General features: G+C 53.2%; 1 protein-coding gene across 3 annotated transcripts; it reads left to right on the top strand.

The window, feature by feature from the left end:
• The first annotated feature begins 367 nt into the window (after window positions 1–367).
• On the top strand, window positions 368–23,738 carry GDNF (glial cell derived neurotrophic factor). Of its 3 annotated transcripts, none has more exons than XM_041747101.1 (3): window positions 368–815; window positions 5,330–5,428; window positions 23,155–23,738. In XM_041747101.1, exons 2-3 carry the CDS (start codon window positions 5,356–5,358, stop codon window positions 23,637–23,639), a joined length of 558 nt encoding a protein of 185 aa, XP_041603035.1. In that variant the 5' UTR covers window positions 368–815; window positions 5,330–5,355; the 3' UTR covers window positions 23,640–23,738. The 3 variants fall into 3 exon arrangements, with proteins under 3 accessions (XP_041603035.1, XP_041603034.1, XP_041603033.1); XM_041747100.1 differs by having other exon boundaries at window positions 5,330–5,506; XM_041747099.1 differs by lacking the exon at window positions 368–815 and adding an exon at window positions 2,465–2,498 and having other exon boundaries at window positions 5,330–5,506.
• The last annotated feature ends 3,819 nt before the right edge of the window (window positions 23,739–27,557 follow it).

The following is a 27,557-nucleotide window of genomic DNA, read 5'->3' as shown; positions in this document are numbered from 1 at the left end:
GCGGCCAAGTTCAGACTGTCCCCTCCGGTGGCGCGCGCGGAGCTCCGCACGGTCCCCGGGGCGCCCCGCAGGGAGGCGACGCGAGCCCGGGGCGTCTGCACGCGCTGAGCGCTCTCCCTGCACCCCGGGGAGGAGCGCCTCGCGCCACCCACCCGCACCCCGAGCCCCCTCCTCGGGAGCTCGGGCGCCTCCTCGCTGCTCCGCTTTCCCTCGCTCACAGCCTCCGCCCGCCCCCCCTCCCGGGGCCCCGCGCCTCCCCTCCCCCTCCCGGCCCCCGGCCCGGGCTCTCAAGGACCAGCCTGCGCTCCTGGCGCCCTCATGTCTTCACGGGACTCCCCGCGCCGGTTGACGTGGTGTCTCTGTCGGATTTCCAGGCCAGACCTCAGCTCCGGCGGCAGCATCAGCCCGGCCCGTCTCGCGCTCCCAGGAGCTGCGCCCCGAGAAGGCGCAGAGCGCGGCCGCCGCCGCTGAGCCGCCCGCCGCGCCCGGGCCCGCGCAGAGCGCGGCGCGCGCGGCCGTGTCACCCCCCACCCCCCACCCAAGGCAGCGGCGGCTGCCCGGACCTCGGTTTCGGGGGGTGCAGGGCATCGGCGGGGGAGCTGTCGGCGTCCCTCGCCCTCCTCGAGGCGGCGGCGGCGGGAGTCTTGGCCACCGCCTCCTGCGCGCCCTCGCTGCCCCGGGATTGCGACCTCGCGCCCCTGACCTGCTGGGCGGGGCTCTGCGCTCCTGCCCTCGGCCCGGATGGGGCTCCTGGCTGGGACTCGGGGCTCCTGGAGTTAATGTCCAACCGGGGGTCTGCGGAGACCGGATCCGAGGTAAGCGGGAGAGCGGCCCGGGGCAGAAGGGGGCGGATGGCGCCGCCGGAGTCGCGGGCGGACGGGCGGGCGCGGCGGCCTGCGGGGCGCGCGGGGCGGAGGGGGCGCGGCTGGACCCCCGCGCGGCGGGGGAGATTGGAAGGAGGAAAGACTAGATGGGGCCGAGGCGCCGGGGGCAGAGGAGACAGAGCAGTGGACGGAGAGGGGCTGGCCCTGCGGGGACCGGTCGCCCTTCCACGTGGGCACACGTCTCTGGCGCCCCGACGCCTACAGACCCCAGAATGCCCGAGAGGGTCACTATCCCTCCGCGGCGCGGCGGGGCGCTCTTCCGTCAAGGCGCGGGCGTGTGGGTTTGGGGTCGTCTTTGAACCCCCGCGACCGGCGGGACGTGCAGCTGCCGTACGATTGCGGGCCGGGCCGTGTCACTTACTCCCGAGCCTGTTTGCGTCTGTCCTCCGAGGGGAGGCGCACACCCCGGGAGGCAGTGCTGCAAAGGTGCTGAGGACCTAAAAATAGTGGGCTCCCCTCCTCCGGGCGCCATGCAGCCGTCCTGCGGAGCTACATTCCCCGCCCACTTCAGGACCCGGCTGCTTGCACTTTCCTAACGCCCGCACCCCCGACTAGCCGCGCCCGTCGAGGTTAGGAGAGGGGCCGCCCGAACCGTCCGGGACGCGGGTCTCCGCCTCCAGTGGCTCCTGGAAACTCCTCGGTGTCCGCGCGAGGCCACCGAAGGGATCGCTTTAATGACCTCTTATCTCCCGTCACTCTGTGCCACCTCCCCGGTGCCACCCCCCGCCACTACCTCGCACCACCTCTGGGCTGACTGCGCCGCGGTTCGGTTTACCGGCCCCACCCGCTGGAAGTGAACCCTCGCTGGGGAGGGGAGCGGACTCTCACCGGAACCCCCGGCCCCCAGGCGCCTCCCTAGGTTGGCGGGTCGGCGGGTGGCGGAGCCGAAGCGCGCGCCCCGGCTGGGGGGGGGGGGGGCGGGGAGGCTGCGCAACCCCGTGCTCCCAACATTTTTGCCCGTTGGCGGGGACAAACACGACTCTTCCGGCCCTGCCGCCCATGTGCTGGAGCTACTAGACTCTTCCACAGCACTTTGAATATGCATTTAAGTGTCCCGAAAAGGAACTGCGGCTTCCAACCTCCCGCACGTACCTCTTCCTGCAAAGCCCCCAGGGGGGGCCGCCGGGCTGCCGCCGCCCGGACCAGCCCTCGCCCTCACATTCGCTTTGGCGGGGTAGGGGGACCGTGGCGCCTTTTCAACAAGCGTCAGGTGTCCAGGGAGCCCGCGGCGTCCCCAGTCCACTCTCGCACAGGGGTTCGGGGCCCCCGGACCTGGATTCTGGCCTCGGGCCCCTTATCAGGGAGATTTCTCCCCAGAACTGCATGCAGCAGACGTCCCTCATTCTTCTTCTTTCCCCCGGTCTTGGGCCCAACAGTCTGGGGACAATCAGCCCTCCGTCAGGCTGCGACACGAGGCACGCTTAAGAAAAGCGAGACATCCTCCAGCCACCTCTGTCCCTACCCCCCACCCCCCGGGTTACGCCCCCCACCCCACCCCCACCGCCTCCCGCGTCTCTCCCTGAGACCTGCATCCTGAAGGCAAAGCCCAAACAAACCTCCCAGCCTGCGAGACAGGAAGGTGCGGGGGCGCTCACCCCGGGGGAAGCTGTCGAGGTGACGCGGGGGACCCGGGGGGAGGGGGCAGTCTAAAAGCAGGTTACCGAGAAACCAGATCAGGTGAGGTGGGAAGGGGAAAGCTGGGGAGAGAGGAAGGGGGGTGGGAGCCCAGAGAGCTGGAAGGCTGGTGAGCGCCCCCGGAAGTTCCGGGGGGCAACCTGGATTTGGGGAGGACTGGGGCAGGGGCACGGGGCGGGGGTGCTTGTTCTCGGATCTTAGACTTCGAATGACGACGCAGCCTCTCATTCGCGGGGGCGCTAAGGGACTCGGGCGGTTTCTGGTGCCCCCTGGTGCTGGGAACCCAGAAGCGCCCCGCCGCGAGCCGCGGCTCCTGCGGGCACTGGCGCCCCGGGGCGCCCTTTGCGCCGCGGGCCTGGGGACCACCAGGTGCCCGCGCCCGCGCCGCGCTCCTTTCTGCGGGGCGCGCGCGGCCCGGGCGCAGAGGGGGGAGCAGGCTGGGGGGCACGAGAACGCGAGCGGGGGCCCCTGGCGGAGCTGACCTCGGGAGGAGAGCGTGGTTACCGCACGTGGCAGCGCGTCCAGCCCCTCGCGCGCGGAGCCAAGGCGGCCGGTTGCAGCAGAAACACGCCCCGCGCCTGGGCTTCGAGAAAGCGATAAAGGGACAAACCGGGAAGCGGCGCGGTGGGGGCGGGGGGCCCAGATGCGCTCTGAGAAAAGCCTCCTCCTGGGACCTCTGGGTGTGCTCGGCCCCGAGCCCCCTCCGGTCCCTCCGGCCTGCAAATACCGGGGACTACGGAGCCGCCCCGAGGGGGCCCGGCCCCGCGGTGCTCGGGGGCAGGGATGCGCCCTGCCTGTCGCGGGGGGGTGGGGGGCGCGTTCCCGGCCTGCGCCGCAGCGGGCACGGGAGCCGGGAGCCTCCTCCCGCGAAGCGGAGTCTTTTCCACGGTTTCACCTCTTTTGCCAGCTTCTCCACACTTCTAATCGAGGATCTCCACGTCCAATTTAAAAAGCTCTGCGTCGGCCAAGCAGGGAAAAAATAAAAAAAAGGAAAACCCCTCTTAAGGCGGAAGGGCAATCTGGGGCCTCTGCCGGTGCCTGCCGGCGGGCACGGCGACTTGGACAGGCGCCCTAGCCCCGCGCTCCCCGTCCTCGGGGCCGCCAGCCATTTCGCGCGCAGCCTGGAGCTGGCCCCGGGGCGAGCGGGCGGGAGCCTCGGGTGCCCCCGGCCCCCGCCGGCGCGTCCATTCTGCACGGCCTGGGTGCGGGGGTGCCTGGGCCCGGGCGCCAGAACCCAGAGCCTTTGCTCTCCCCCGGGTTTGTAAACCAGGCGCCGCGGCACGAGCTGCCCGGAGCTGCAGGGCGCCCGGGGTTCCCTACCAACACCCCGAGGCCCACAGCTGCGTAGCGAGCAGCCGCCCGAGGGATGGAAAATGCTTTCGTCTCCGCGGCGGTGGGAGGCGGCGGCCGAATTAAACGCTTCCCCGGGTGGCCTGCGAGGGAATCCGGGCGGGAGTCCTGGGTGGGGATGGGGGCAGGGCCGCTGCACGGGAGGCGGTAAGCCCGGGATCTCGGGGCACGATGCTGCGTTTACCTGGAAACTGTGTTACTCTCTCCCATGGAAAAAGTTCAAGATTTCCCTTAGAACCGCATGCGGGGGGGGGGGGGGGGGGGGTCATCAGTTGCATGAATCGCGGAGTTTCCGCCTAGAATTCCCTTGCACACTGGAACCCTGGCACTAGGAAGACACCGGCCCCCCCACAGCGCGAGGTGCCCGGGTCTCCTCCACACCCCCCAACTGGGTGGGGCTTTGGCTCTGAGCTGACAGCGCCTTCTTCTCGCCCGCCCCCCAATGCGACTCTGTAGTCCGCCTTTCTAGGGGTTTTGAGGGCTGAGAAGCCCAATGGAAGCCCCTCGCCGAGAACGCTGAGCCCCAGCTCCGCACCTTTGGCGCTGCAGGCTCCCCCCTGCTCGTGCGCCTCCGCAGCGTCCGCGGCTGGGTGCGAGCCTCCTGCACGCGGGGCGCTGGGAGCTCGAGACTCTCCGCCGGGGCGGGCGGGGGGGAGGGCTGTGGGGCCAGGATCTGCGAACCCTACAGAAGCTAGAGGGTCTTGGGGTGCATACCGTGAAGGGTTAAAATTTTCAAGACAAATGCAAAAATACATGCTAAAGCGCGTACTTTATGCCCCCCCCCCACGTCTTTCATACATTATTTAATGTTCATGACCTTAAGGGGTGAAAGTAGTATTTTCATCCGAGCCGATGCTTTGGGAAGTAACGTGGTGCAGGTGTGCCCACCCAGGCCCGAACCCCGAGTCCCCACCAGCCCGGTGGGCCGCGACAGAGCCCTCCTATAAACGAGTGGGAGGAACGAGGCGCGCGGGCGGGGTGCGGGTGCCGCCAAGCCCTGCCCCTGCCCCCGACGGCGGGATGGCGGGATGGGGACCCCGGGCAAGGGGTCCCGGAGTTCATCCCTGAAATGAGCAGCTGACCGCTTGCTCGGGTGGAAGGCGGGCTCCCGGGACCCCTGGAAGCCGCCGGAAGGGGGGGGGGGGCTCTGGGGCGGAGGATGCGGGGTGAGGGCTGCGGGAGTGCGGCGCCAGGACCCGTGTCGTCGCGTCGGCCGGTACCCGCGGGGGGCAGCGGCCCCGCCCGAGCCCCTGGCCCCGGGACGGGGGAGCAGAAGAGCGGGGCGGCGGGAGGCTGGAGGCCGAGAGCAAGCCGCGCCCCGGGGCGCAGCGGGCCGCGCAGGAGGCGGCGGGGGCGGGGGCGGGGGCGGGGGCGGGCTCGGCGGGGCCCGCGCGCCCCGAGCCCCGCGCCCCGCGCCCCGGCCTGACGCGCGTCCGCGGGTCTGTCCCCCGCCCGTGCAGGTGCCGCCGCCGGACGGGACTCTAAGATGAAGTTATGGGATGTCGTGGCTGTCTGCCTGGTGCTGCTCCACACCGCGTCCGCCCTCCCGCTGCCCGCCGGTAAGAGGCCTCCCGAGGCGCCCGCCGAAGACCGCTCCCTCGGCCGCCGCCGCGCGCCCTCCGCGCCGAGCAGTGACTGTAAGAACCGTGACCCGCGCGCTCCCCCGCCCGCACGCACCCGCGCCCGAGGCCGCGCCCCGCGCCCCGCGCCCCGCGCCCCGCGCCCCGCGCCCCGCCGCAGGGCGGCACACCCTCGCCCGCTGTCTCCGCCTTCCCGTCGCCCAGCGCATTCCCGGTTTTGTTTTTTGTTTTCTGTGTTCTGTTTTCCTGCTTCCAAACCCCTTTATCCGCTTGGGTGTGCCTCGCTGTGCTGGGATTCTGAAAACCACTGCATTTCCATCCTAAACTGCCCTTGCCCTTGGAAGGGGAGAGGCTGAGGTTTTCCAAACCCGAGCCAGAGGCAGAGAAAACACAGAAGGGGCTCGATTTCCAGGACGAGCATCTGGGCAGTGTCAAAGCTGTTCAGAAAAGTTCCGGTTCTAGAAAGACTTAAGGGTGAATAGTGCTAGCCAGAGGCTAGGGGGGAAAAAAGCTGGAGCTCACACAGGACAGTAATACTGACTCTTAAGAGAACACCATATTTTAAAAAATAGAATAAAACGACCATATAAATAAGTAAACCACTAAATTTTGTGATTTTCCTCTCAAAAGTGTGTTAGGTAGCACTCTATTGGGGCCTCTCAACTAAGGTTTGATGTAATTTGCCTACCTCTCTTCAGAAATGTATCTGTTGCATAAAGCAAGGTATGTGCATATGCTACAAGTTAGAGGTTATTGGGGAAGTATCTAGGTAAGAGAGGGAGCAAGAGAAAATTTGACACAACCCCAAAATAAAGCAGACCTGTAGTCAGGATGTCACCCTGGCTAAACCGCTTCCGTTATCCCTCTAGCTATTTTGCACTTAAAACAAACTGAAGTCATATGCAGAGCAGAAGCAGCCCAGCAAGTTAGCTGTATGCAAGAGTCCCTCAAACCTAGTGGCCCTGAGCTAAAAACAGTGCAGGAAATGTGATGTGCTTATTTTATGCTTAATTACAACAATAAAGTCATCTTCCAGAAGTCCCAAGAAAGAAGGAGAAATGCATTTTTTAAAGGCAAGTTAAGACTTCAAGAGTGACTTAGAGTTAGAAAAAGAACACGGTTGATCCCTTGAGATGGAAGTAACCGCTCTAGGAGTTTCTGTCGATTAGTTATATAAATTTATTTTTAAAGGCTTTGGTTTCGGCCATTAACTCCCACCTTGGTGTATATAAATGTTTCTCCAGTAGAAACTTAAATTTAAAATGCCCCTTAGTGTCATTGTCTTCAGAATGGTGGCCATGAGAGCTGAGTAAGTGGCTTTTCATTCACTCAAACAGCCTAGACCAGAGGAAGAAGGACACAGTGTTGGATAATAGATCTCTATCCAGGATGTTCGGGAGAAATATCACTGTGCCTGATTATGAAGCTGATTAATTCATGGAAATTTAATTAGCATATTCGTATCCTGTCTACCTAGGCTTATTTAATGCTGGCTCTTGGTTCTGGCTCCACTTTCTTTTTCTTTTCTTTTTTTTTTTTTTTTTTAAGATTGTATTTTTTATTTGAGACAGAGAGCACAAGCAAAGGGAGAGGGGGCAGAGGAAGAAGGAGAAGCAGACTCCCTACTCAGCAAGGAACCCAATGGGAAGCTCCATCCCTAAACCCTAGGATCATGAACTGAGCCAAAGACAGACGCTCAACAGATAGCCACTCAGGTGCCCTAGTCCTGGCTCCGCTTTTAACTAATTCTGACTTTGAACAAGTTACTTACTTACTTTAGAACTCAGTGAACAGTTACAACCATGCAGTAACGGGAGGCCTTTCTTCTCCCAAACACCAGTGGCTATGAGATTCCGTCCATGCTCTTCATGGTTCTGCCCTAACTGTCCTCTGGGAAAAAACTCAGGAGAGACCTCCTGCTCACTGGAATCGCCCACGGATCTTTAATAGGATACTGATGCTGGGCCTCACCCTGAGAGATTCTGATTTAATTGGTTTTGGGTGTGACTTGGGCATTTGGAAATTTAGATGTTACCAGGTAACTCTAATGCGTGGTGAGGGTTGAATCATTTGATTATTATTTGATAATACCCTGAGAAAATCTCTGCCACATGTAAGATACAACCAGTGAGAGAGCAAGCAAGGTAGCATCAATCAGGGCCAGGGTAGGGGTGTGCAAAGGACAGGTGGGCTAGGGGACATTACTTCCCTTTCCCAAAACCGATGCTAAGTCGTCAATGGACGAGAGTCCTACTACTCTATTTACATTTAAACCAGCAGAACAAACCCAATTCTGTTTTATCTATGGGAAGACCCAATAGATCCTAGAGGACACTTGAAACAGAAACGTTCCCAAAGAGAAACTGAGCTGCATTCTAAGCCAAGTTGACTTCTTTCCAGGTATGTTCAATTCGGTAGCAAGCTGTCGGTGCAGGAAGGCAGCATAGTGACAGTGTGCAGACTTTGGACACTCAACCAGTGTCCACATGCTCCCGTCACAGTGCTGACATTTATATCTTGCACTGTACACCGTGCAACTGGTTAAGGCTTATGTAGAAAAACATCAGTCACTAGTTTCATTTGAAAATAGTCCCTCTGCTTTTAAAATGCTTGTGACTTAGTGATTGAGTAAAGGTGCTCTCCTACGACCTTAAACACTCCTGGCTGTTCAAAGGGGGCCACACCGTCCACCCTCACCCCTGACGTTGCGTGTGTTATGCTGCTTCCAGTGTAAATGAAACGGCCAGAATTCTATTCCGAACGACCCAAAGAGAAGGCGAAATTGGCTCACTTGCTTGCCTACAGGTTGGCTATAAAATAAATGGGCTGTGGTTGCCTCTTGTGGCAGCTATGAACTTGTCTAAACTCAAGGACTTGTGGTTTTCCCCGTGAGGGCATCCAAAGGCATCCTTTTCTCTTGAGCTATCTCTGTTCTTTTATTTTGCTTTTTGTCCAGCATCTTCTCCAAAGGGTGATTAGGGCAGGCAGGAGGAATCTAGAAGGTGAAATTAGCAGATGTCATAGCATTATAGAGCTGAAAGTTAATCTTTTCTGCTCCTCATGGTAAAGCAGCTTGTGCAGAGTGCAAGACTTCCACCTTGGCAGGAGGCAGGTGGGCTGAAACTGGGACCAGGGAGTCCCCAGACCACTGAACACAGAGCAGAGCATCTGGTTTTGCTACCTCGGGGGAGAACACTTTATTTGGGAGGAAGGTCTTCAACTAGCCACTAAAACCCTGTTGCAGGAGGTTGTCTGAATTTATCAAAGGTTAGTTCATCGTAGGCCCATGCCAGATGCTGGCCATGTAGGACACCCCTAAATGTGTGTCAAAAACACAAAGTACATGTAGTTTTAAAATTTGTGATCTAAAAGCATGTATTCATTCAACAAACAGTTCATGTGTGCCTCCGTGTGCCCGGCTCTGTCCTAGGTGCTGGGGAGTCCTTGGTGCACAAAACAGGCAAAAGTCTCTGCCTGCACGGAATACACTATCTGGTAGATGCACGATGTGGTACAATTCGGTGGCACCGTAAACCAAAACCAAATGTGAATAGCCTTGGGCTAGGAAGGCAGCCTTCTTGGGTGACTAGGGGCCAACCTGAAGAAAGATTGAGCATTGTTAAATTATAATTACAGGTAATACACAATATATTGTAATACGATGGGATTATATTCCACCAGTTTGGTAGCAAGTTACGAAATTTCCTTTGGAAACAATCTTCTAAATCAAGCCATCCAGTTCCCGGGCCTACCCACACAAATCTAGGCATAAACCGTAATATAACTGAAATGTGAGTCACAATATTATTAGGCTAGAGCCTCTTACCAGGGCGCCAGATCCCATAAGTTGCAGAAAGAAGGCAAAGAGCAAGAAATCAGGGAGGCTCCCCCAAGCAAGAGTGGCACTTCACAGCATCAGATCAGACTAGGGGTTTGGATCCCATCCTTGGCACATGACCAGCTGTTACTTAATATCTCAAACCTCAGTTTCCTCGTCTGGAAAATTGGGACACTCTTACAACTGTCTCCTGGGGTTGCTGCGAGGGCTAAATGAGATAATGCTGTGTAAAGCCCATGGCCCAGAAGCAAGTACTACAGCTGTTAGTGGCCATCTTCCTCCTTCCCACGGCCCGATGAAAGCCTCCTCCCACCTCACGCTTTCACTTCAGCCTCTGCCAAGACGTAGCTCTACATGGTGGAATTCGGAGCAGCACAATATAGTATGGACAGTGAAAGAAATGCAGGCCTCCACAGGGAGGCCGTTGCAGGCCACGAAGTCTGTCATCTGGTCTGCACTTTGTCAGGCTGGCCTCACCTGGGATTCTGCTCCCCCTGGCTCTTCCCAGGTTTCACACTCCCTCCTTCCCCCCTTTTCTTGAGCCCACGTAGTTAGTTCCTGTGGAATTTTACCACCAGCTTCCCATGGACACGTCAGGGAGACCCTGTTCTCCCACTGAGGAGAAGGGAGCCACGGCAGGTGGACCCTTACGTGTGGGCTGGAGACCACCTGTATTGAGTATTTCTGCTTTAAGTGATCCCTGCTGGATATTTAAGATGCTTAATTTAACTGAAGATGTTCCAGAAACCCAGCAAAACACTTTCAGTGAACTCTAGTAAATGTTCAGCCCGTTGTTATCCAGCAAAGGAAGCTTCTAGAAGCTGGTTAAATGTTAAGCTTTCAAATCTAATGTTACGGGATATAGAATTTGGAATGACTCAGCACCATCTACGTATTGCTTCTTCTTGCTTTACCGACTGTGTCAATGAGCAGTGCTATAATAAAGCACCGAAGCCGGACAGGAGCTGTGCCCCTTGGGATGACACTCTTAAAATCAATAAATTGCATGTCAGACCCTTTCAGGAGGCATGGGTTCCTCACTTGAGGTCTGAGACCGACATCTTACTCTGGCCCCAGTCTGGAGACCAATATCAAACTGTTGCTGTTTAGAGAAATCTATTTCAGGCTTAATTTGGATTGGCCGGTCTTAGGACCTGCTGCTGATCCAACAGCCTAAGAATTACGCTTAAAAGATTCTGCTTTCACTGATATAAAAATCAAAGCTCTCTGGCCTTTCCTCCCCCCAACATCCCTTTCATCCTTGTTCCTTTAGCACTTAACAGTCCATAGCACCTTCATTCAATTAAAACACTTAGTCTTTAATTAATCACTTGAACTCATTAAGAAGCAAGTATTAAATATCTTTCATGCAGTAGGTGCTGCGAGCCATCAAAAAGACAAAATTGCGAACTAAAACAGCTTATGGTCTAGTTATAAAGTGTGGAGAGTCAGATGGGTGGGTGGGCGGATTGTTAGACAGATATGTCTACCAAGGGGCTTACATTAGCTGAGGTCATGGTAAGAATTCCCAGCAATGAGGTCACTGGGATTTGGAGATCATAGCAGGAAAGGATTCAGGGAGGAGCAAGGATTTGAGCTGGTACTTGAAAGATGGGTATTAGGAAGGGAAGGGAAGGGGGGAAAGGCACATTCCAGACTAAGGAGAAGCATGGGCAAATTTATGACCATGATATGGGGAAGGGGCAGGTGGTGAATACAAGGAGGAGGCCAGACCGGTCGCCAAGTGCTGAGAACAGGTGGCGGAAGTGGTGTGAAATTTAGGATATCTCCGTAGGTGATACCCAGATTATGAGATGCTGTAAAAATCCAGGACAAGACGGGTTTGCTGTTTTTTGATGGCAGTGGGGCGCCACTGGAGCGTCTCAAGCAGGCAGGTGGCTGTGAGTGGGATCCTGCAGCAAAGCTGTCTTGCTGCAAGAGTTACTCAGGTACGCAGGCTGCTCAGGGACAGAATCTGTGGCATAGGCATGTTTTTCATTTTGAAGTATTGGGTCCTCATTTTTAAAACGTTTCTAGGCAGAGGCACAGTTGAATCAACCTATTAATCCTCAGGGAAGTGAATAACTACAAATACGGACTGAATATTAAAATTAGCGTCACAGCACCTCTTAGCTATCCACATGGTTGACTTAGTTTTTAACAAATAAATTCTATATCTTATCAGAAAATTGAATAAGTTTGAGCTCTACTGGACAGGAGGAGATACATTTCTCCCCTGTTTTATGGATGAAGAAATGGGTCCTAGAGAATTGCCCAAGGTCACACATCCAGTAAGTGGCGAAACCAGAGTTCAGGCCTCAGGCTTCTGTTCTCAAAGCCAGTAGGGCTTCTTGGCTTTACACAGACTGTGCTCCCATATTAGTAGATTAAGCAAACACAAACATTGGCTTGCTAAAAATACATTCACTAACCTTGAAACACAGATTTTTCAAGGAAATCAAAAGAGCAAACTAATAGAAGTAGGGAATATTTAATTTTCCTTAAGCCCTTTTTAAAAACAACAACAACAAAAAAAAAAGATTTATTTATTTTAGAGAGCACCAGCAGGAGAGGCAGAGGGAGAGAGAGAATCTCAAGCAGACTCCCCACTGAGCTTGATCTCAGGACCGGGAGATCATGGCCTGAGCCGAAATCAGGAGTTGGACATGTAACCCACTGTGCCATCTAGGCGTCCCCTAAGCCCTAATTTCATTCCCATCTGGGTGGCCATGGACCTAGGTTATATAATTAATGGCTGCTTTGAAGCCCAGACCAGAAGCTTTTAAGGAGGGAAACGTGAATTCCTGTACAGACACCTATACCGCTGATGCTTGTGCAGTGACAGGGGGCTCCCTAACGTTTGGGGACGAGGTGAGGCCTGCTCGCATGTTTGGTAGGCTGACAGCATTTGGGAGGCCTTCTAGGAGGTACTTGTGCTCAGATCAGTCCCGCTCTGCCCTGGGAAAGGGGGCATTTACATGGGAAACCCTGGGTGACTGCATGAGTGTCCACAGGGTGCAGAGGAGTGGATTTGCATAGACAGAGCTGGGTCACTACTGGGGATCTACCAGTTATGCCACTTTTTGCATGACTTTAATAAGGTGATAGAGATGGAAAGGCATGGTTTTAAAAGTCTTAAAAGTTTTTTGTCTGCAAACCTGCAAGAAAGAATGTTGACAATCTGTTGCACGCTTCTAAGAGGATACCTAAATTTTTTTTAATCAGAAGTGTAATAGTTGTACCGGATGTAACCTCCAGCCCGAAAGGAAACTGTATGTGTGCTCCAGACATATTTTTGGTGAAATCTTAGAGCTGCAGATTTAACTTACTCAATTCACGGGAAAACTGTCAAACGAATCCACTCAGATAAATTAACTTTTTGGTCCGAAAAGACATGACTTCATTTCTAGTTCAAAGACACATGTTAATGTACATCCGTGACAACCATCACACCTCTGGGTCCTGGTCACGTGAGGAATAGATGGATGCGTAGATGGACAGACAGATAAAGCCCGGGGCCTCGCCATGAGTATCTGGCCAGACTGAAATACAGAGCCACCCACTTCAGTATATCTTGGTTGATTCGCGTGGGACTTCACAGAACATAGGTCATGGTACAGCGAACACCCATGTATCCTCTACCGAGACTGACCTCCTGTTTGCATCTTGCTTCATTTATTTTCCCTGAACCACTTGAGAATTAATTGCAAACGTAGCACCAAATACTTCGGCGTGTACCTTCCAACAGCAAGGATGCGACCTGATGTGGCCACAGCTGAATTCTCGGGCCCAGGAAGCCCGACAGTACCGCTCTCCAGTAGGTGACCGCGGGCCCCGGCTGTGGCAGTAACAGCCCCGGTAGCTGGTCTCCCGTAATCAGGAGCCACACGTGGCCTTTGATCCGCTGCCTCTTTACCTTCCTGGAGACCGGCTCCCAAGCCCTTGCTCACCATGGCATAGACCGTTTTGAAAACTGTGGGATGTATCAGCTGCTGTTTTGCACACTCCGATCCATCTGGACTTGCATGACCACGTCCGTGTGGTGAGACTCAGGTCAACGCCCGGGGAATGCTAAGTTCACGATGACGCGGCCTCCCGTCAGGAGCCACGCCGCCCGGCTTGTCCCCGTGGCACCTGCACGCGCCGCCAGCCCGGGACAGCAGGTGTGCACAGAGCCCAGCCGGCCCGCGGGCCGCAAGGCTGATGGTCAGCGGGGCCGCCGGCGTGTTCGCGGCCCGGCCAGTGTCCCCAGGAGCACGCGTGGAAGCGACGGCTCTGAAACCGCGCGCAGCAAGTTCTCAGGCGCCTCAGTTTGCAGACACCGACCCGCACCATCGAGGACAGAAGAGCAGCATTCCTGGGCGCGCAGCTGGCCCACGTGTGGCGGCTAACTTGGGGGGTCCCTAGAGAGCACAGGGGAGGCAGCCCCAGCTCCCAGGCCTGCTCCCCTGCCCGCAGGCCAGGCCGAGAGCAGACCGCGGCCCGGGGCCTCGAGGCCCTCTCCTCCAGGCTCTCAGGGCCGCCCGCGGTGTAGACGTGGCTGACGGGGCCACTCCGCAGACCACCGCCGAGGCTCCAGGTGCCACCGGCCGATGCCCTGGGGCGCGGAGCCGAGAACCTCCTTCCACTGTGGGCAACGCGGACTCACCCCCCTTGGAGGGGAAATGGGGACTTCACAGGGTCAGGCGGCCGGGCGGGCCTGGACGAAGGGCAGCCTGAGGCCGGCCACCCCGAGCCCCTCCGCAACCGGCTCTGCAGAGGGCCAGAGGGGGAAGTCACTGTGGGGGCGCCGGGGGCGCCGTCGGGTGGGAGCCATGCGCCAGCGGCTCCCTGAACCCTGAGGTGCCAGCAAAGCCCTTCACCGGCATGGGGCGTGGGGAGCCCCTCCTCCCGTGGGCCCAGGAGCCCATCACACGGCCTCCAGGGATAGGGAGCACTTTGACCTGCTCTCCTCTCCTCTCCTCTCACCCCCGCCCCGGGGCAGGCAGTCCTCGTGGCCAGCTCAGGCGCCCCCAAGGCTGAGGGGTGAAGGGCGCAGAACCCAGGGCCCTCTGGAGCCCGGGCCCCAGGCGGGCGGCGGGGAGGCCAAGCCAAGGTTCCTTTGCTGCCGGGTCCCTTTGGAGTTTCCCCTCAGGAACCACCCGCCTCTGAAAACAGCGCAAGGGACTAGCTTCCCAAGTGGCTTTTTGTGTGCTTGGTCTTACGGGTAACTCGCTCACCCTTCCCTAAGGTGTTTATGGAGGCAGCAGCGGGCTCCCCGCGCGGGAGCCCCCGGCGTGCTCGTTAGCGTGGGGTGTTTCCTGCGGGCTGTGGAGTGCTTTTAGCTCCCAGCAGGTGTTCACGGATTAGTTAACAAATGGACACCCTGGTGGGTGTGTTTGTGACTTAAAAGCAGGAGAATGGGCAATTTCCCTCCGGGGGAGCCAGGCTGTATCACTGTGAAATTATTAACATAAGGATAATGAGAGCGCGGACCACATAGGCGGAAATCAGAGCAGGGCAATCAGAGCCGAACGCGAAATGAATATACTGTCTGTCTCTCCTGAGTGGGGACTTTTTGGCTATTTGTATTCATGGAATAATTTCCATTACCCTCACGACAAGTTTTCTGAAGTTGTAGGATGAAAATCCAAGATAGTATAAATAATTCTCATGTGTGATGTTGGTCAAAGTAGGTGGAGACGGTAAATGAAATGGCATTTTGATGAGCAAAGTGGCTTTTAAAAGTAGACCCAAGGCTCCTTTTTTCTGTATTCTGAAATGGTTTGCGTTGTAGTTGGTCTTTTTCTTCTGCCTTGAGAGGATCCAGAAATGCTTTTTTGAAACAACAAAACACTGGTGCTTTTATAACGCAAAGACTTTTCAAATAAACCCATGTCATGCCTTACTGTCAACAAACCACTGGTCATGAAGAGAATGCACTGGTAGCTCTGGCAAGGGTCACAAGTGACTTAGTAAATTGCCTCAACTGGTGATTATTTTTAGGGAAATAGATGCCATAGATCCCTCTTGAAGTTAACCCAACAGCACCCAGTGACTAGGATGGTCTATCTAACTCTGGGTCGGGGTGGATCCTCTAAAATAGAAAAGCAGGGATAATCATTACCTGATGTGACGTGCGTCCGCAGCCTGGTGCTCAGTGACCTACAGGCTTTTTATTTTTGATTAATTCAAAGAAGTGGCAAAATTAACGCATAAATCATGGCAGATGAGAAAACTGTAGAATTTTTCAGAGTTTCACTGGGACGTTCTCATGGAATAACACCACACATTTCAGAGGTCACTGAAGGTCAAGAACAAACATCAACAGCTTGGGGGCAGGCTGGAGCCATTTGGTAGCAGTGGCAGTGGGTGAGTCTAGCCTTGTAGGTACGACCCACACATGCTTGAAGCAGCAAAACCAGAAATGGATAAAACAGAAATTGTAAGAAAATGGCAAGGTTAGGATTGGCCTTTCAGGTGATGGAGATGGAAGGCTGATAGCACGTGGGTTTAGTTTGTCCCTCAGAGGTCATCGGCCCCATCCCTTCCTTTATAGGTGAAGACTGCGGTGTAGGGGCGCCACCTCCTCAGACCTAGGTGCCCTTTCTGCACATCATTTCCCCTCTCCTGCATAAGGCAGAGGAAGAAGAGGGGTTGAGAGACACTTAGTGGTGATTATTTCAAATGTCACCAACGCGCCGAGCCAGGAGGTAAACTGAAGAGGGTGAGAACTGCTAGACCCTAAAATACCCTTCCGTGGGGCTTCGCGGGGCCCTGGGCAGAATGCTGCTGGGGCACCTGTCAGAGGGGGGCCTCACCCTGACAGAGATGACTGCAAACGAACGTCTGGCAGCACTCCCCCCGCCCCAAGACGGAGGCTGGCTGCCCTTTAGGGCCTTAGCACCGGGGAGAGCCCCAGAGAACGGCTGGTTGACCGCAGGAGGGCTGAGTGACCCCTCAAGGTCGCGAGACTGGTCAGGGACTGGCCCCAGCCTGGAACTTGGGGCTGTGTTCTTGCTAGCTCTGCGGCGACAGCCTCATCACTTGGTGCCAGAGTGAGTTTGAGGAGCTTCCGGAGATGGGGCCTCTCTGTCTGAACCTGCCACCGCCCTTGGCTGCTGGTTTTCCGGTTTTAACTGGGAAATCGCCAGATCTGCCTTAGAGCGACACGCAAGAACCAGGGCATGGGAGATGCCCCTGGAAGGCCTGGCTTTTCCCTTTTCAGAGACAAGTTACTGTATTCTGTGGGCCTTGGCAGCCTGATTGGAGAATCTACTTCATGTGACTCAGTTCATCCTGAATTTTCCAACAGAAAGTGGATTTCTCCCTGGATGTGGTGAAATCAGCAGATCTTGGACTTGTTCAGAGTAAATTACCACGTGCCTCGAGACTTAAAAAGCTGCATGGTAGTAGCTTTTTTTTTTTTTTTTTTTTTTTTTTTTTTTTGGTACTTAAAAATAAAGAGGTGGCAGGAAGCCCTAGAACAAGGTTGAACTTTAAACCAACCGAATCCACATTTGTGAGTCATGTGGCTTTTTTTTTTTAATCTTCCCTGAGCCTCCGTTTCCCAAGCTGTGAAGTCAAGATAGTATGCAGCCCCCCACCCCCTCCGAGCCTTGCAGGGATGTCGTCGGGCTTTAAAGTTCATGTTGTATGAAAGGAGGCATCTGTACCACCTTTATATCGGTAGTATTTTTAAGTGCATCACAGAAGCTGTTATTTTAAATATAGAATGATGAAATTTTGTAACATGGAGAGTTTTAAAGTAGCTCTTATAATACTTCAGCGTTAGTGAAGACAAATCATGTTCGGATCTTACTGAAACATGAAAATAACATGTTCCAAAGACTGACAGGAGTTGGGAATTTCGTGAGGAGTTCTCTCAACCATGCAGGCTGATTCTGTTCATGCAGACGTGCGTGTGCGCATGTGTATGCACACATATATGTGTGCCTATGTGTGCATGGATAGATAGCTAGAGCCTCTGTTTGTCATATATGTGCTTGGTCTACCGAGCACTTGGTACTTTACCAGGGGTCCAGGTGGGTAAAGAATATCAGATCCGATCTTCCCACCCCCAGGACATCTCTCCCTCGCCTCCTGTCTGTGAACAGCCTTTTCCAGGAGGCTCTACCTGTGAGGATGGGCTGCCCAGCACCTCAGCGGCCCCGGGCATGGCTTTCCGAGGCCTTACACCCCAGCCCCACCAGGGTCTAGCCCACCCCGGACTAAGGCCATCTGGGCACCGGTTCCAGATGCACCTGTCACCTGTGTGGCCTTGGCTTAAGCAGGCGCTCAGCCAGGGTCCTCCGTGTTTTAACCGCTGCCCTTCTAGTGCAGAGCAGCTGGCTGCCTTCCAGGGGAGTCCAGAGGCTGGCCCTCCCCCGAGCAAGAGATAGTCGGGCCCTTTCTCTGGGGCCCCTGCCTCCTGGAGGCTGACTGACGTGGGAGACGATTCCTCTAAGAAGGGGTAGTGTGGGTGCTAGGACCCAGCCCCCTCTTTTCTGGAGCCCTCAGAGCCTCAGAGACCTTCCCTCCGTCCTCAGAGTCCACTTGCGCTCTTCTCACTGCTTTACAGACAACCCTGCGCTGCCTCCCCTTTGGGCTGGTGGGCTGGAGACAGGCCGAAGGCCAGGCAAGGACGACGGGGACAACCTGATACGAATATAAAATGACCCCTTTGATTAGAATATAGTTAAACTACTGCTTTTAAGAGAAATCTAACATTTAGGAGACTGGTCCACTGAAAAACAGCTTCACTAAGAATTTTGAATTTGGTCCTTCTTCGTTAGGCTGTTACAAGGAGTACTCGGAGTCCTTACCAGTGTTCCTATAAAAACTCAATTTCCTTTACAAACTAGTCAATATCCCCATCCTTTGTTCCTGAGGTGACTTTACGGTCTTTGCCCATAATCGAGGGAGGGGCAAGGTCTCTGCTGTGAACGGTTTGTTCCCAGAAATATTCCCCGGTACAAGGTTTCATTTGTTTAAATAACGCTGTTTATACAGAGGACACATCAAAGTTAAAATATTTTAAAGAGAATAATGCCAAAATATTTGGTTGCATACTGAAGGATCACTTAAATGCATCTGAGCATTTTGATTTTTCAAGAACTTTAGCTTTTAGATGGATATGTTTTGCTGAGACATATCCTCCAAGTGAGTCTGGGAAATGAGCAAGTGTTTGACCTATTTTTTAAAAATGATGCTCCTCTTCTGTGGTTTGCAAGTGTTTTACTATCAAAGTTAGTACTAACGAGGCCTGTTTGTATGGCTGACATCTTGCCAAGCTCTTTATAGGATGAAGAAGAAAGTGATATGCCATTAAGTTTTAATTTAGGGAACTAATCCAAACCCTAACCGCCCCCCTTCTTTCCCTTCAGCTCTGTGAATTCTTGGAAGATACGGCCAGCTACGGGCTTGCCAGGGCGCGGGGTTCGAGGCCTCTGCAGAATTTCTAAGGACAGGCACAGAGAAGCATATGGCTCCCCATGCCCCCGAAATGCCTCATGTTGATTAATTAAGGCGCCTCTCTATAAGTGAACTCGGTCAGCATCAAAAGGCCTGGAATTAGGAATTTAGTTGGAAGAGACAGGCCTATTTGCTCTGTGGTTTGGAAAATATAATGTTACCCTTTTCTGGTTTCCAAAATTCATGTCCATGTAAAACTTGCAAAATAAATATTTGTTTTTTGCTCTATTTTTCAAGAAGGAGAAGAAATGAAAAAGGGAAGGGGGGAAAAAAAAGAAAGACCCTTGGGCTCAATAAGAATTGCCTACGGCCTGAAACCCAGGCTTCAGTAAATATTTCCATATTAACAATCAGGCACGAGGGGGATTTTCCCATCAAAGGAAAAGTTCTTATTAGCTATACCCTTCGGTTTAACATTGAGCATTTATTGACTGCTTCGCAGGTTCCTGTAAGCCTTTTAATTCAGGATTAATAATCTGTTCACCACCTTACCCAAAAGCTTAAGTGGGTGGTGCATTCACACTGCTACGCTCAGCACCCTAAAAAAGCCAACTGGAATTTAAAACTAAGGAACTAAACGTTCTTGTAAGAAAGTATAAGTATGTCACAAGCATTATTTAGGACGGCTTATACTAAACATTTATTTGCAATTTATCTGAAATTCAAATTTAATAAGGTGCTCTTTTATCTGGCACGGAAAACCAATGGACAAAAAGCCATTCAGTCAAAATGTCATAAAAAGGAGGGAAAAGGCTTTTTGGGAATTTTGAAAGGGTCAGGCAATAAATAAGAACATTATATATGCTTATTCGAATTGTTGTTATAACTCCAGTAATATAAAAGTACGTAGTTTACTGTTGCATAAATTAATGAGTCTCTAAACCAGCGTTAGTTGAACTTTTACAACTCTAATGTTTTCCCGTGAGTTTATGTTAAGATTATAGTAATGTTTCATCCTCATTTCTGATTAATCTTCAGTTGATTCTGAATCGGTTTTAACTCTCTATGTCCCCAGGTTCTTAAGTGACTGATCTATTCAGGAATTCTTGAATAGAGGGTGTGTAGGGTGGTGGGGGGGCCTCAAGTGAGTCCTCTTGTAAAACAAAGGGTCTTTGGGGGAACATGGAGACATTTTCTGTATTTCAGTTAAATATATATATGTATTTTAGAAGTTCCAATTTCAGTTTTTTGAAACCGAGCACACCTAATTTCCTCTTCAGAGCTTCTTACTGAAAAAAAATCACAAATAGTACAAACAGCTCATTCCTCAAAATAAACCAAAGTGATTTAAAGGTCTTTGTGTTTTAAGAAGGAAAGAGAACTTCTTAAGGAAGTCCAGTTAGAAAGCGGTTGGTTCAGAGGAGGTAACTCAGTTCCCTCCCACGCGGGTCCCCCTGAGGGAGGCGACCCCTGCCTCCCCTGCCCCCCCCCACCTCCCCTTCCCAGACTCCAAGTGAGGCGGACAGTGAGAGAGAGCAGGTCAGTGCTGCCTGAAGCCGATGGGGAAAGTGGGCCTGCAGGTGAATATTTCACTCTCAGGTGTGACATGACGGTGGCACTCAGGGCATGGCCGCTTCCTGCGGGACGTGGGCTGTTACCCTGGAGCCGTTTATTTCATTACGGTGTGGTTGCCAACCTAACCCAAGGGTCCCCTTGAAACACTGAAGACTCCTTCTTCTCCCCTTTCAAAGTGCCATATTTCATTCAAAAATCATGGAGGGCTTCCAGGGACCAGACCCTATTTTAAGCCCTTGGATCCACTGGTGAACGAGCCAAGCGAAGGTCCCTGCCTCCTGGAGGTGACTTACTATCAGAGAAGACAGACAATAAATAAAAAACATAAGAAATAAGTTGCACAGTGTTTGGGAAGATAGTATTATGGTGGGGGGCGGGGAAGGGAGGCAGGGGGTCTAGACGTAGGCTTGGGGACACATTATATTTTCAACAGGGAGGTCAGGATGTGACTTGGTGGAGGGGGCATTTGAGTAAAGACTTGAAGGGGATGTAGGAGTGAGGGGCGACTGGGTGCCGTGCAGGAACAGTGTTACATGCAGAGAGGGAACAGCCAGCCCAAAGGCTGAGTTCCTGCTTGTGTCTGATCTGTGGTTCTCAACCCAGGTGACTTTGCCCCCAGGGCTGTGTGGCAACAGCTAGAAAAGCGTCAGGGGGTACTCCTGGTGTCTCCCAGCCAGGGATGCCACATCATGCAATGCAGGAGGACAGCCTCCCACAGCAAAGATCGACCCTGCCCAAAATGTCAGTCAGGCTAAGGTTGAGAAACTGTGTGTGTGTGTGAGAAATGGTAAGGAGGCCAGGAAAGCTGGAGGAGAGACAGTAAGGGAAAAGAGAAGCAGGGGCGCCTGGGTGGCTCAGCGGTTCAGCATCTGCCTTTGGCCCAGGCTGTGATCCCGGGGTCCCGGGATCGAGTCCCGCATTGGGCTCCCTGCATGGAGCCTGCTTCTCCCTCTACCTGTGTCTCTGCCTCTCTCTCTGTGTGTCTCTCATGAATAAATAAATAAAAAATCTTAAAAAAAATTTAAAAAAGAAGAAGAAAGAAAAGTAGAAGAGAAGGTCAGAGGTAAAAAAGGTTGGACAAGAAGGGGTGGCTAGGTCAGGTGGGACCTTAGGCCAGGGTGAACTTTGGCTTTTGCTCCAAAAGGAAATGGGCAGCCACTGCAGGGTCTGGAGCAGAGAGGGACATGACCTGCATTTACAGTTTAAAGAGTATCGCTCCCGCTGCTGAGTGAAAAATAGACTGAAAGAGGGTAGGGAGCTCAGAGGTAACCCAGACAGAGGTGCTGGGGCTCAGACCAGGGTGGGAGCAGCTTCGTGACATCCAGGCACCGGACCTGTCCAGCACCAAATCCGAGATCTCAGACCACGAGGTGTTCTGGGGAGCCCACACAATCTCCACTCTCTTCATTGCTATGTATCCTATATTATATATATTCTATATAATCTACACCGAAAGATCAGTGTCGATCAATAGACCTTTTGCTTGATCAATAGATATTGTTAAGTTGCCTTAGCTGGATTTTGTTTTATGCAACAGGATACCTGACCTTTGTTTTAACAATCAGCCCACGACAAAACAATGTCACATGGGTTAGGCACAGAGGAATCCTTCTCTGCTTTACCATAGTCTTGGCAAACACATTCACTCTTGCCCACAACTATTTGAGGTATCTTTGTCTAAGCCACATACACCCCTAAACTTGCTAAATTACCTGAAATTGGGAAAGGGAAGCATAAAAGGCCTAGGACCTAATAATGAGGGGTTTGAATGACTTTCTCCTTTTAGAAATGTATTAAATTGTTCAAATAGTTGCTCACCTCTTACTCGATCAGCCAAAGCAAATGCTGCAACAGAGCTGGAAACCCCAAGAGATTGGGAATTCACGCCCTAACCCAAGGTTCTCAAACATCTGAGAAGCAACGCCCCCTTATTCCTCTGTGTGATCTCCCTAAAGTGCCCATCTGTTGTCCCGTGTGCAAGCAAAGGTCCCAGGGGTCATGTGGCAGCCCGCAGCAGAGGCTGGCCTCGCTCCACGAACAGCGTCTCCTTCCATTTACTGCTGAAACGTTTAAATGTCTTCTTCCAGTATTGCCATTTTTTTTTTTAAGTCATTCTGTTCCACGGAAGTGGTAGTCTCTCTGTTAGTGAAAAGTAGGCTGTTTTCAGGAAGCTTTTAAGGAACTTTTAACATACAGATGAAGTCATGAGCTTTTCATTTCTTTTATCAAAATGATTGTCTTCCCACGCAGCCGCCCAGAGGTGTCGAGAGGGGGAAAGGTTCCAGGGAAGAGTACTCGTTATCCCGGGTGAAAGCAGCAATGTTGGAAGACTTCCCGCCCTAAGATAATCCCTTTCTCACCCTCTAAGACAGGGTTTCTCAAAGTATGGTCCGCGGGCCACCTACCCCAGACTTCACGGAAAATGGAGATTCCCTGGCGCCTCCCCGTGCCTCCCCCACAGGGTAGGCCGGGAATCTGCATTTCAGTGAGCATCCCAGCCCCTTCCCGGGCGCCCTCCATCTGGGACCCACTACTACCTCATAGTCTGGGCCAGGACAAGGCCTTCAAGGCCCAGCCTGCTCCCAGCCACCGCAGCACAGGCTTGTTACAAATGCCCAATGTGACAAACGAGAGACGCGCTGCTGGGGGTTTGTGTTCGGCAGGGAAGCGTGTCACCCGCCGTGCTGGCCTCCTCTTTGAATTGGATCCTTTTCCTTCTGTGGAGCCTTGGGTGCCTTGTAGCCTCTGTGCTCCGGGGGAGGGGGCGCACTGGGCCTGGCCGGCCGCTGGGGTGGCTGAGGGTCCCCCCTAGGCTGACCTTCGGAGGCACTTGGATAGAGAAACTGCTCGAGACCATCCGGTCGCCTCATGTGACCTTGTCTGTTTTCTCCTTGAACAGCAAACGTGCCGGAGGACTATTCTGATCAGTTTGATGACGTCATGGATTTTATTCAGGCCACCATCAGAAGGCTGAAAAGGTCACCTGAGAAACAAATGGCCATGCCAGCGAGACGAGAGCGGAATAGGCAGGCCGCGGCCGCCGGCCCGGAACATTCCAGGGGGAAGGGGCGGCGAGGCCCGAGGGGCAGAAACCGGGGTTGTGTCTTGACTGCGATACATTTAAACGTCACTGACCTGGGCTTGGGCTACGAAACCAAGGAGGAACTGATTTTTAGGTACTGCAGCGGCTCCTGCGACGCGGCCGAGACCATGTACGACAAAATATTAAAAAACTTATCCAAAAGTAGAAGGCTGGCGAGTGACAAAGCAGGGCAGGCTTGCTGCAGACCCATCGCCTACGATGACGACCTGTCGTTTTTAGATGACAACCTGGTTTACCATATTCTAAGAAAGCATTCCGCTAAAAGGTGTGGGTGTATCTGACTCCGGCTCCAGAGACTGCTGTGTATTGCATTCCTGCTACAGTGCAAAGAAAGGGACCAAGGTTCCCAGGAAATGTTTGCCCCGAATGAAAGATGAGGACCAAGGAGGCAGAGGAGGAGGAGGAGGAAGGAGGAGGAGGAGGAGGAGGAGGAGGAGGAGGAGGAAGGCAGCCGTTGGGGGAGCCTGGTAGAGGGAGATCCAGCTACGGAGAAGCGGACGGGAGTGGAAACAGCCATCTGGACCCTCCCGGCCGGCAGCCCATGTCACCAGGAGCTCAGGGCTGGTGTCCCCGGGTGGGTGTTTCCTCCCACCCGACAAGCCCACCGTGGCCCGGCGCGGGCGCAGTGGCGGATGCACTTGAAACCAAGCCAGTGTATCTCCTGTGGTTTCTTTTCCCTTGTCTGGAGACACCCGGGAAACGGGAATCCTGGGGTCGTTCCTTGTCGTGACGTTTCACTGCTGAAAGCAAGAAAGGTTTATTTTTTCTGTCACTCAGCGGAGACATACCCCGGAGAGGAGGAAGAAAAACAAAAACAAAACAAAAAAGCAAAGACACAAGAGATCGTTACCTTTGAATTTGAACGTTGAGGCCCGAGGTTTGCTACAGCCAGCAGTTTCTGTGGACGGTCGGTGATGGATTTTGAACATGGTGCGTGGGGTGGGAAGAAGTTGGCTGGGAACCCAAAAGTTGGTCCTCAAGACTAAAAACAAACCTGAAGGTATTTCCTTTGTGTCCTTGGAAACAGGAAACCAGTTGTGGTTTTCGGCAGCATTCTTGCAGGAGAGCGAGTGGGGAAGGCCCCCAGCTGCCCCGGGGCAGGGGGACCCGCAGGGCCTGTCGGTTTACAGAGAGACAGATGTTACATACCCCCAGCTCCGTTTATGCGTGGTCACCAGTGACCAGAGAAGCTACTCGATGCAATGCATCTGTTTCAGATACAGAAATATAGAGAAGATATTTATTGAGATTTAAGTTATTGTTATTTATTACCGTTCACTAATGAGTTGCTCTTTTTTCCCTTATTTATTAAAGTTTCTTTTCAAAGGTGCCAAAGTACATGTGCTCGCAAAAATGCAAAGAAAGGTGACAAAGGAAATTTTAATTGGGAACAAGGGTCCATGCTTTTCAAAGTATTAAAAAGTTTCTCGCTAGGCAAAAATCACTTACTTTACCTTTTTTTAAAAGCCCTCCTTAATCTCCCCGATTTCAGCTTCTTTCCTATTTTTATTCTTGAAAAATGGAACGTGTCAGAAGGAGCGCTTCTAACAGGCCCCCTTGGGGAGCCCGCTGGCACTGGTTTTACTTCCTCACTGCCCCATGGCTGAGCAGATGTGCCTCACGCCCCCCTTCCTGTTGTATGTAGCTCTCACTCCCTCCCACACGTATCTACCTATGATATGCATTACCGTATGTATGAGGGGTTACATCCCTTTTAGTAGGTAGTCCTGGATTCAGTGTTGACCTAAAAGTAAACTAAAAATCCTAACAGGTAGCCACGGTTCTGCCCTGACTTGTGGAGACGCTTCCTCCATCCTTCCATCCACCCACCGCCTTCTAGGGAAACATGCTCGTGCCCAGGGCAGCCAAGGAGCACGTTGCCGGCCTTTCAGAAATGGGATCTACCTGGTTGCCATAAAAGCCCCTTGGCTGTCACCTTGGGGCCACGGTGGCCGTCCCTGTCAGAAGAAGGTGGCCCAGAAGGAAGGACGAGGAACACGTGTCTGGCCCAGCCACATCCACACAGCAAGGCTCATAGGCACAGTGTCCTCCTACCTGTGTGCTGACAGCCTCTGGAGGGGAGGGGGCGTAGGATGGGAACCAGCCGCTCACACGAGCCCCGGAGCCGGGTTTGCCTGGCAGCTGAGCCCCGCACGATGCACTGGGCCCTATGTTAGAGTTTGTTGCGTGTCTCATAAAGGGATCTTTATCAAGGAAATCATCTATCACTACCCGAGGGGCCATTAGCCCTAAAGTATGACAGATTTAGCAACGAAATGACCTACTGGCCTCTCTCAAATAATCATGTTAATTTTGCAAAGTAGCCAAGAGGCAGCATTTACCAGACATCCCTTCCCCTAAGCCCCAAGCTGGCCATCATTCTGTCCCTGTCTTTTCTGCTCCCTTGCACAACTTGGAAATAAAGGGAAAGAACACCCCCCCACACACCCCCCGCCATCCATCCTGCGGCCACCATGGGGAACTCGCGGAAGAGCAGCCTGCTTAAAACAATGACAGACCCACCTGTCTGGTCATTCGTGAAGCACAATTTGACGCAGCCCCAGGGCCATCTGTCCGGGTCAGAGAATCCTGGCAGATTTGGTGGCTGGCGACCCCAGGTGTTAGCCTCAGCGCCACCCCCCCCCCCCCCTCCACCGATTCCCATGGAGAGTCCCTGCTCACGGGGGCTCTAGGATACAGCAGATGTTGATAACTTGTTCCCAGCATCACTTACACATCACAGGCAAGTTTTAACTGAAGCGAATCACTCCACCAAATCCACACAAGGGTAAAGTTTGTGATTTTTTTCTATATCATTGTGATTACCATCTGATCCGGTAAGGAGTGCACTTCTTTGGAAGTTCTGACTTCTCTGATCTGTCTCAGTCGTTTGTGTTATACAACCAAAGTTCTCTACAGACTTTATTTTTGTACAATATCATTTTGTAACTTTTTACAAATAAAAACTCATTTCTATTGCTCCCTGTACTTCTGTCCTTTCTCGCGTGCTGGGGACCACAGCTGGCCCAGGTGGCCATCCTGAGCGTTCACGTCGGCCAGGCCCTGGGCTAGAAGGCCCTCCCCTCACCAGCACACAGCCCACAGTTTGGCCAATGGCCTTGCCCATCAACTCGCCACAACCTATCACCACCTAAGTGAGAAAAAAACATGAAAAATTGTTCCTCACTTACTCAACCCGTACTTGCGGTGCACCTACACTCAGCCAGGTACTAGTCCGGGCACCAGTCATCCAAAACGTGGCCAAAACCAAAACTCTTTGCCCTCTTGTGGTTGATATTTTATTTTAGTGGAAACAGACAATATTCAAAAAAGTGAAAATAGGTAGTGATCCAGGCAATGATAAATGCTATAAAGAATACAAACAGGCTATTATAATGGGGGAAAAAATAGAGCCTGCTTTAATTAGAGGTGACATTGAGGCAGGACTTAAGAAACAGTGCCAACAAATAAAGAGCATCTTGGCTTTTGCCCCGAAGCAGGCAAACGCTTGGATGGAGCTACCACTTTGCACAACTTTGAGTGACATCATTCACATCTGCTCTGTATGACAATGTAGCAGAATCCCTGGAGTTGGCACAATTGGTGGCCTTTTAGCTTAGTGTATTCTGTGGCAAGAAAAACACCAAAGAGAGGAAATGCCAGTGCCCCGGGTTGGGAAGGAGAGCATGCTTCCTCCTCGGATGACACACACCCTGTGTTATGTCACAGGCAGCCTTGTGACTATTAAAAGGTAGCCCTGTGTGGCGTTTTAAACCCAAAACAAAACTCTGACACTCTTAAACCTCATTCTAAGTGTCTGCCGGCTTCGGTTTTCCAACAGACAGCATTTATAGCAATGCCAGCCTTTGCCTGAAATGCCCTTTCCTTCCTGACGCTGCTGGGCCCCTGGCTGGGACTCCGTGGAGTCTCCGGGCCCGGCATTTGGAGCCCTGCTGCCAGGGCCGGGCTGGGGCCAGCCGTGCTCTCCGTAAGCCGAATTCTGGTATGAAGTTAGTGACTTGCAGGGGGAATGTGAGGATTGTAAACTCTTGCTGCCTTCCGCTCCCTTTTTAGAGCCATTTCCCCAAAGTAGGCTCCCGGGATCGCTAATTGGGTGAGATCCTCCTCAAAAACGAAAGGGGGATGGGGTGATTCTCTGATGGAAGAAGTCTGGAAAACATTGAGTTAAATAACATCAA

Source organism: Vulpes lagopus, chromosome 3 (genome assembly GCF_018345385.1).
Source record: "Vulpes lagopus strain Blue_001 chromosome 3, ASM1834538v1, whole genome shotgun sequence".
Lineage (NCBI taxonomy): Eukaryota > Metazoa > Chordata > Mammalia > Carnivora > Canidae > Vulpes > Vulpes lagopus.
This window is presented reverse-complemented; position numbering and strand designations above follow the sequence as displayed.

Coding starts and splice junctions, on each gene's coding strand:
- GDNF (XM_041747100.1), top strand. CDS start 5,356: ATGAAGTTATGGGATGTCGTGGCTGTCTGCCTGGTGCTGCTCCACACC. Junction 5,507..23,154: donor CTCCGCGCCGAGCAGTGACT/GTAAGAACCGTG, acceptor CTCCTTGAACAG/CAAACGTGCCGGAGGACTAT.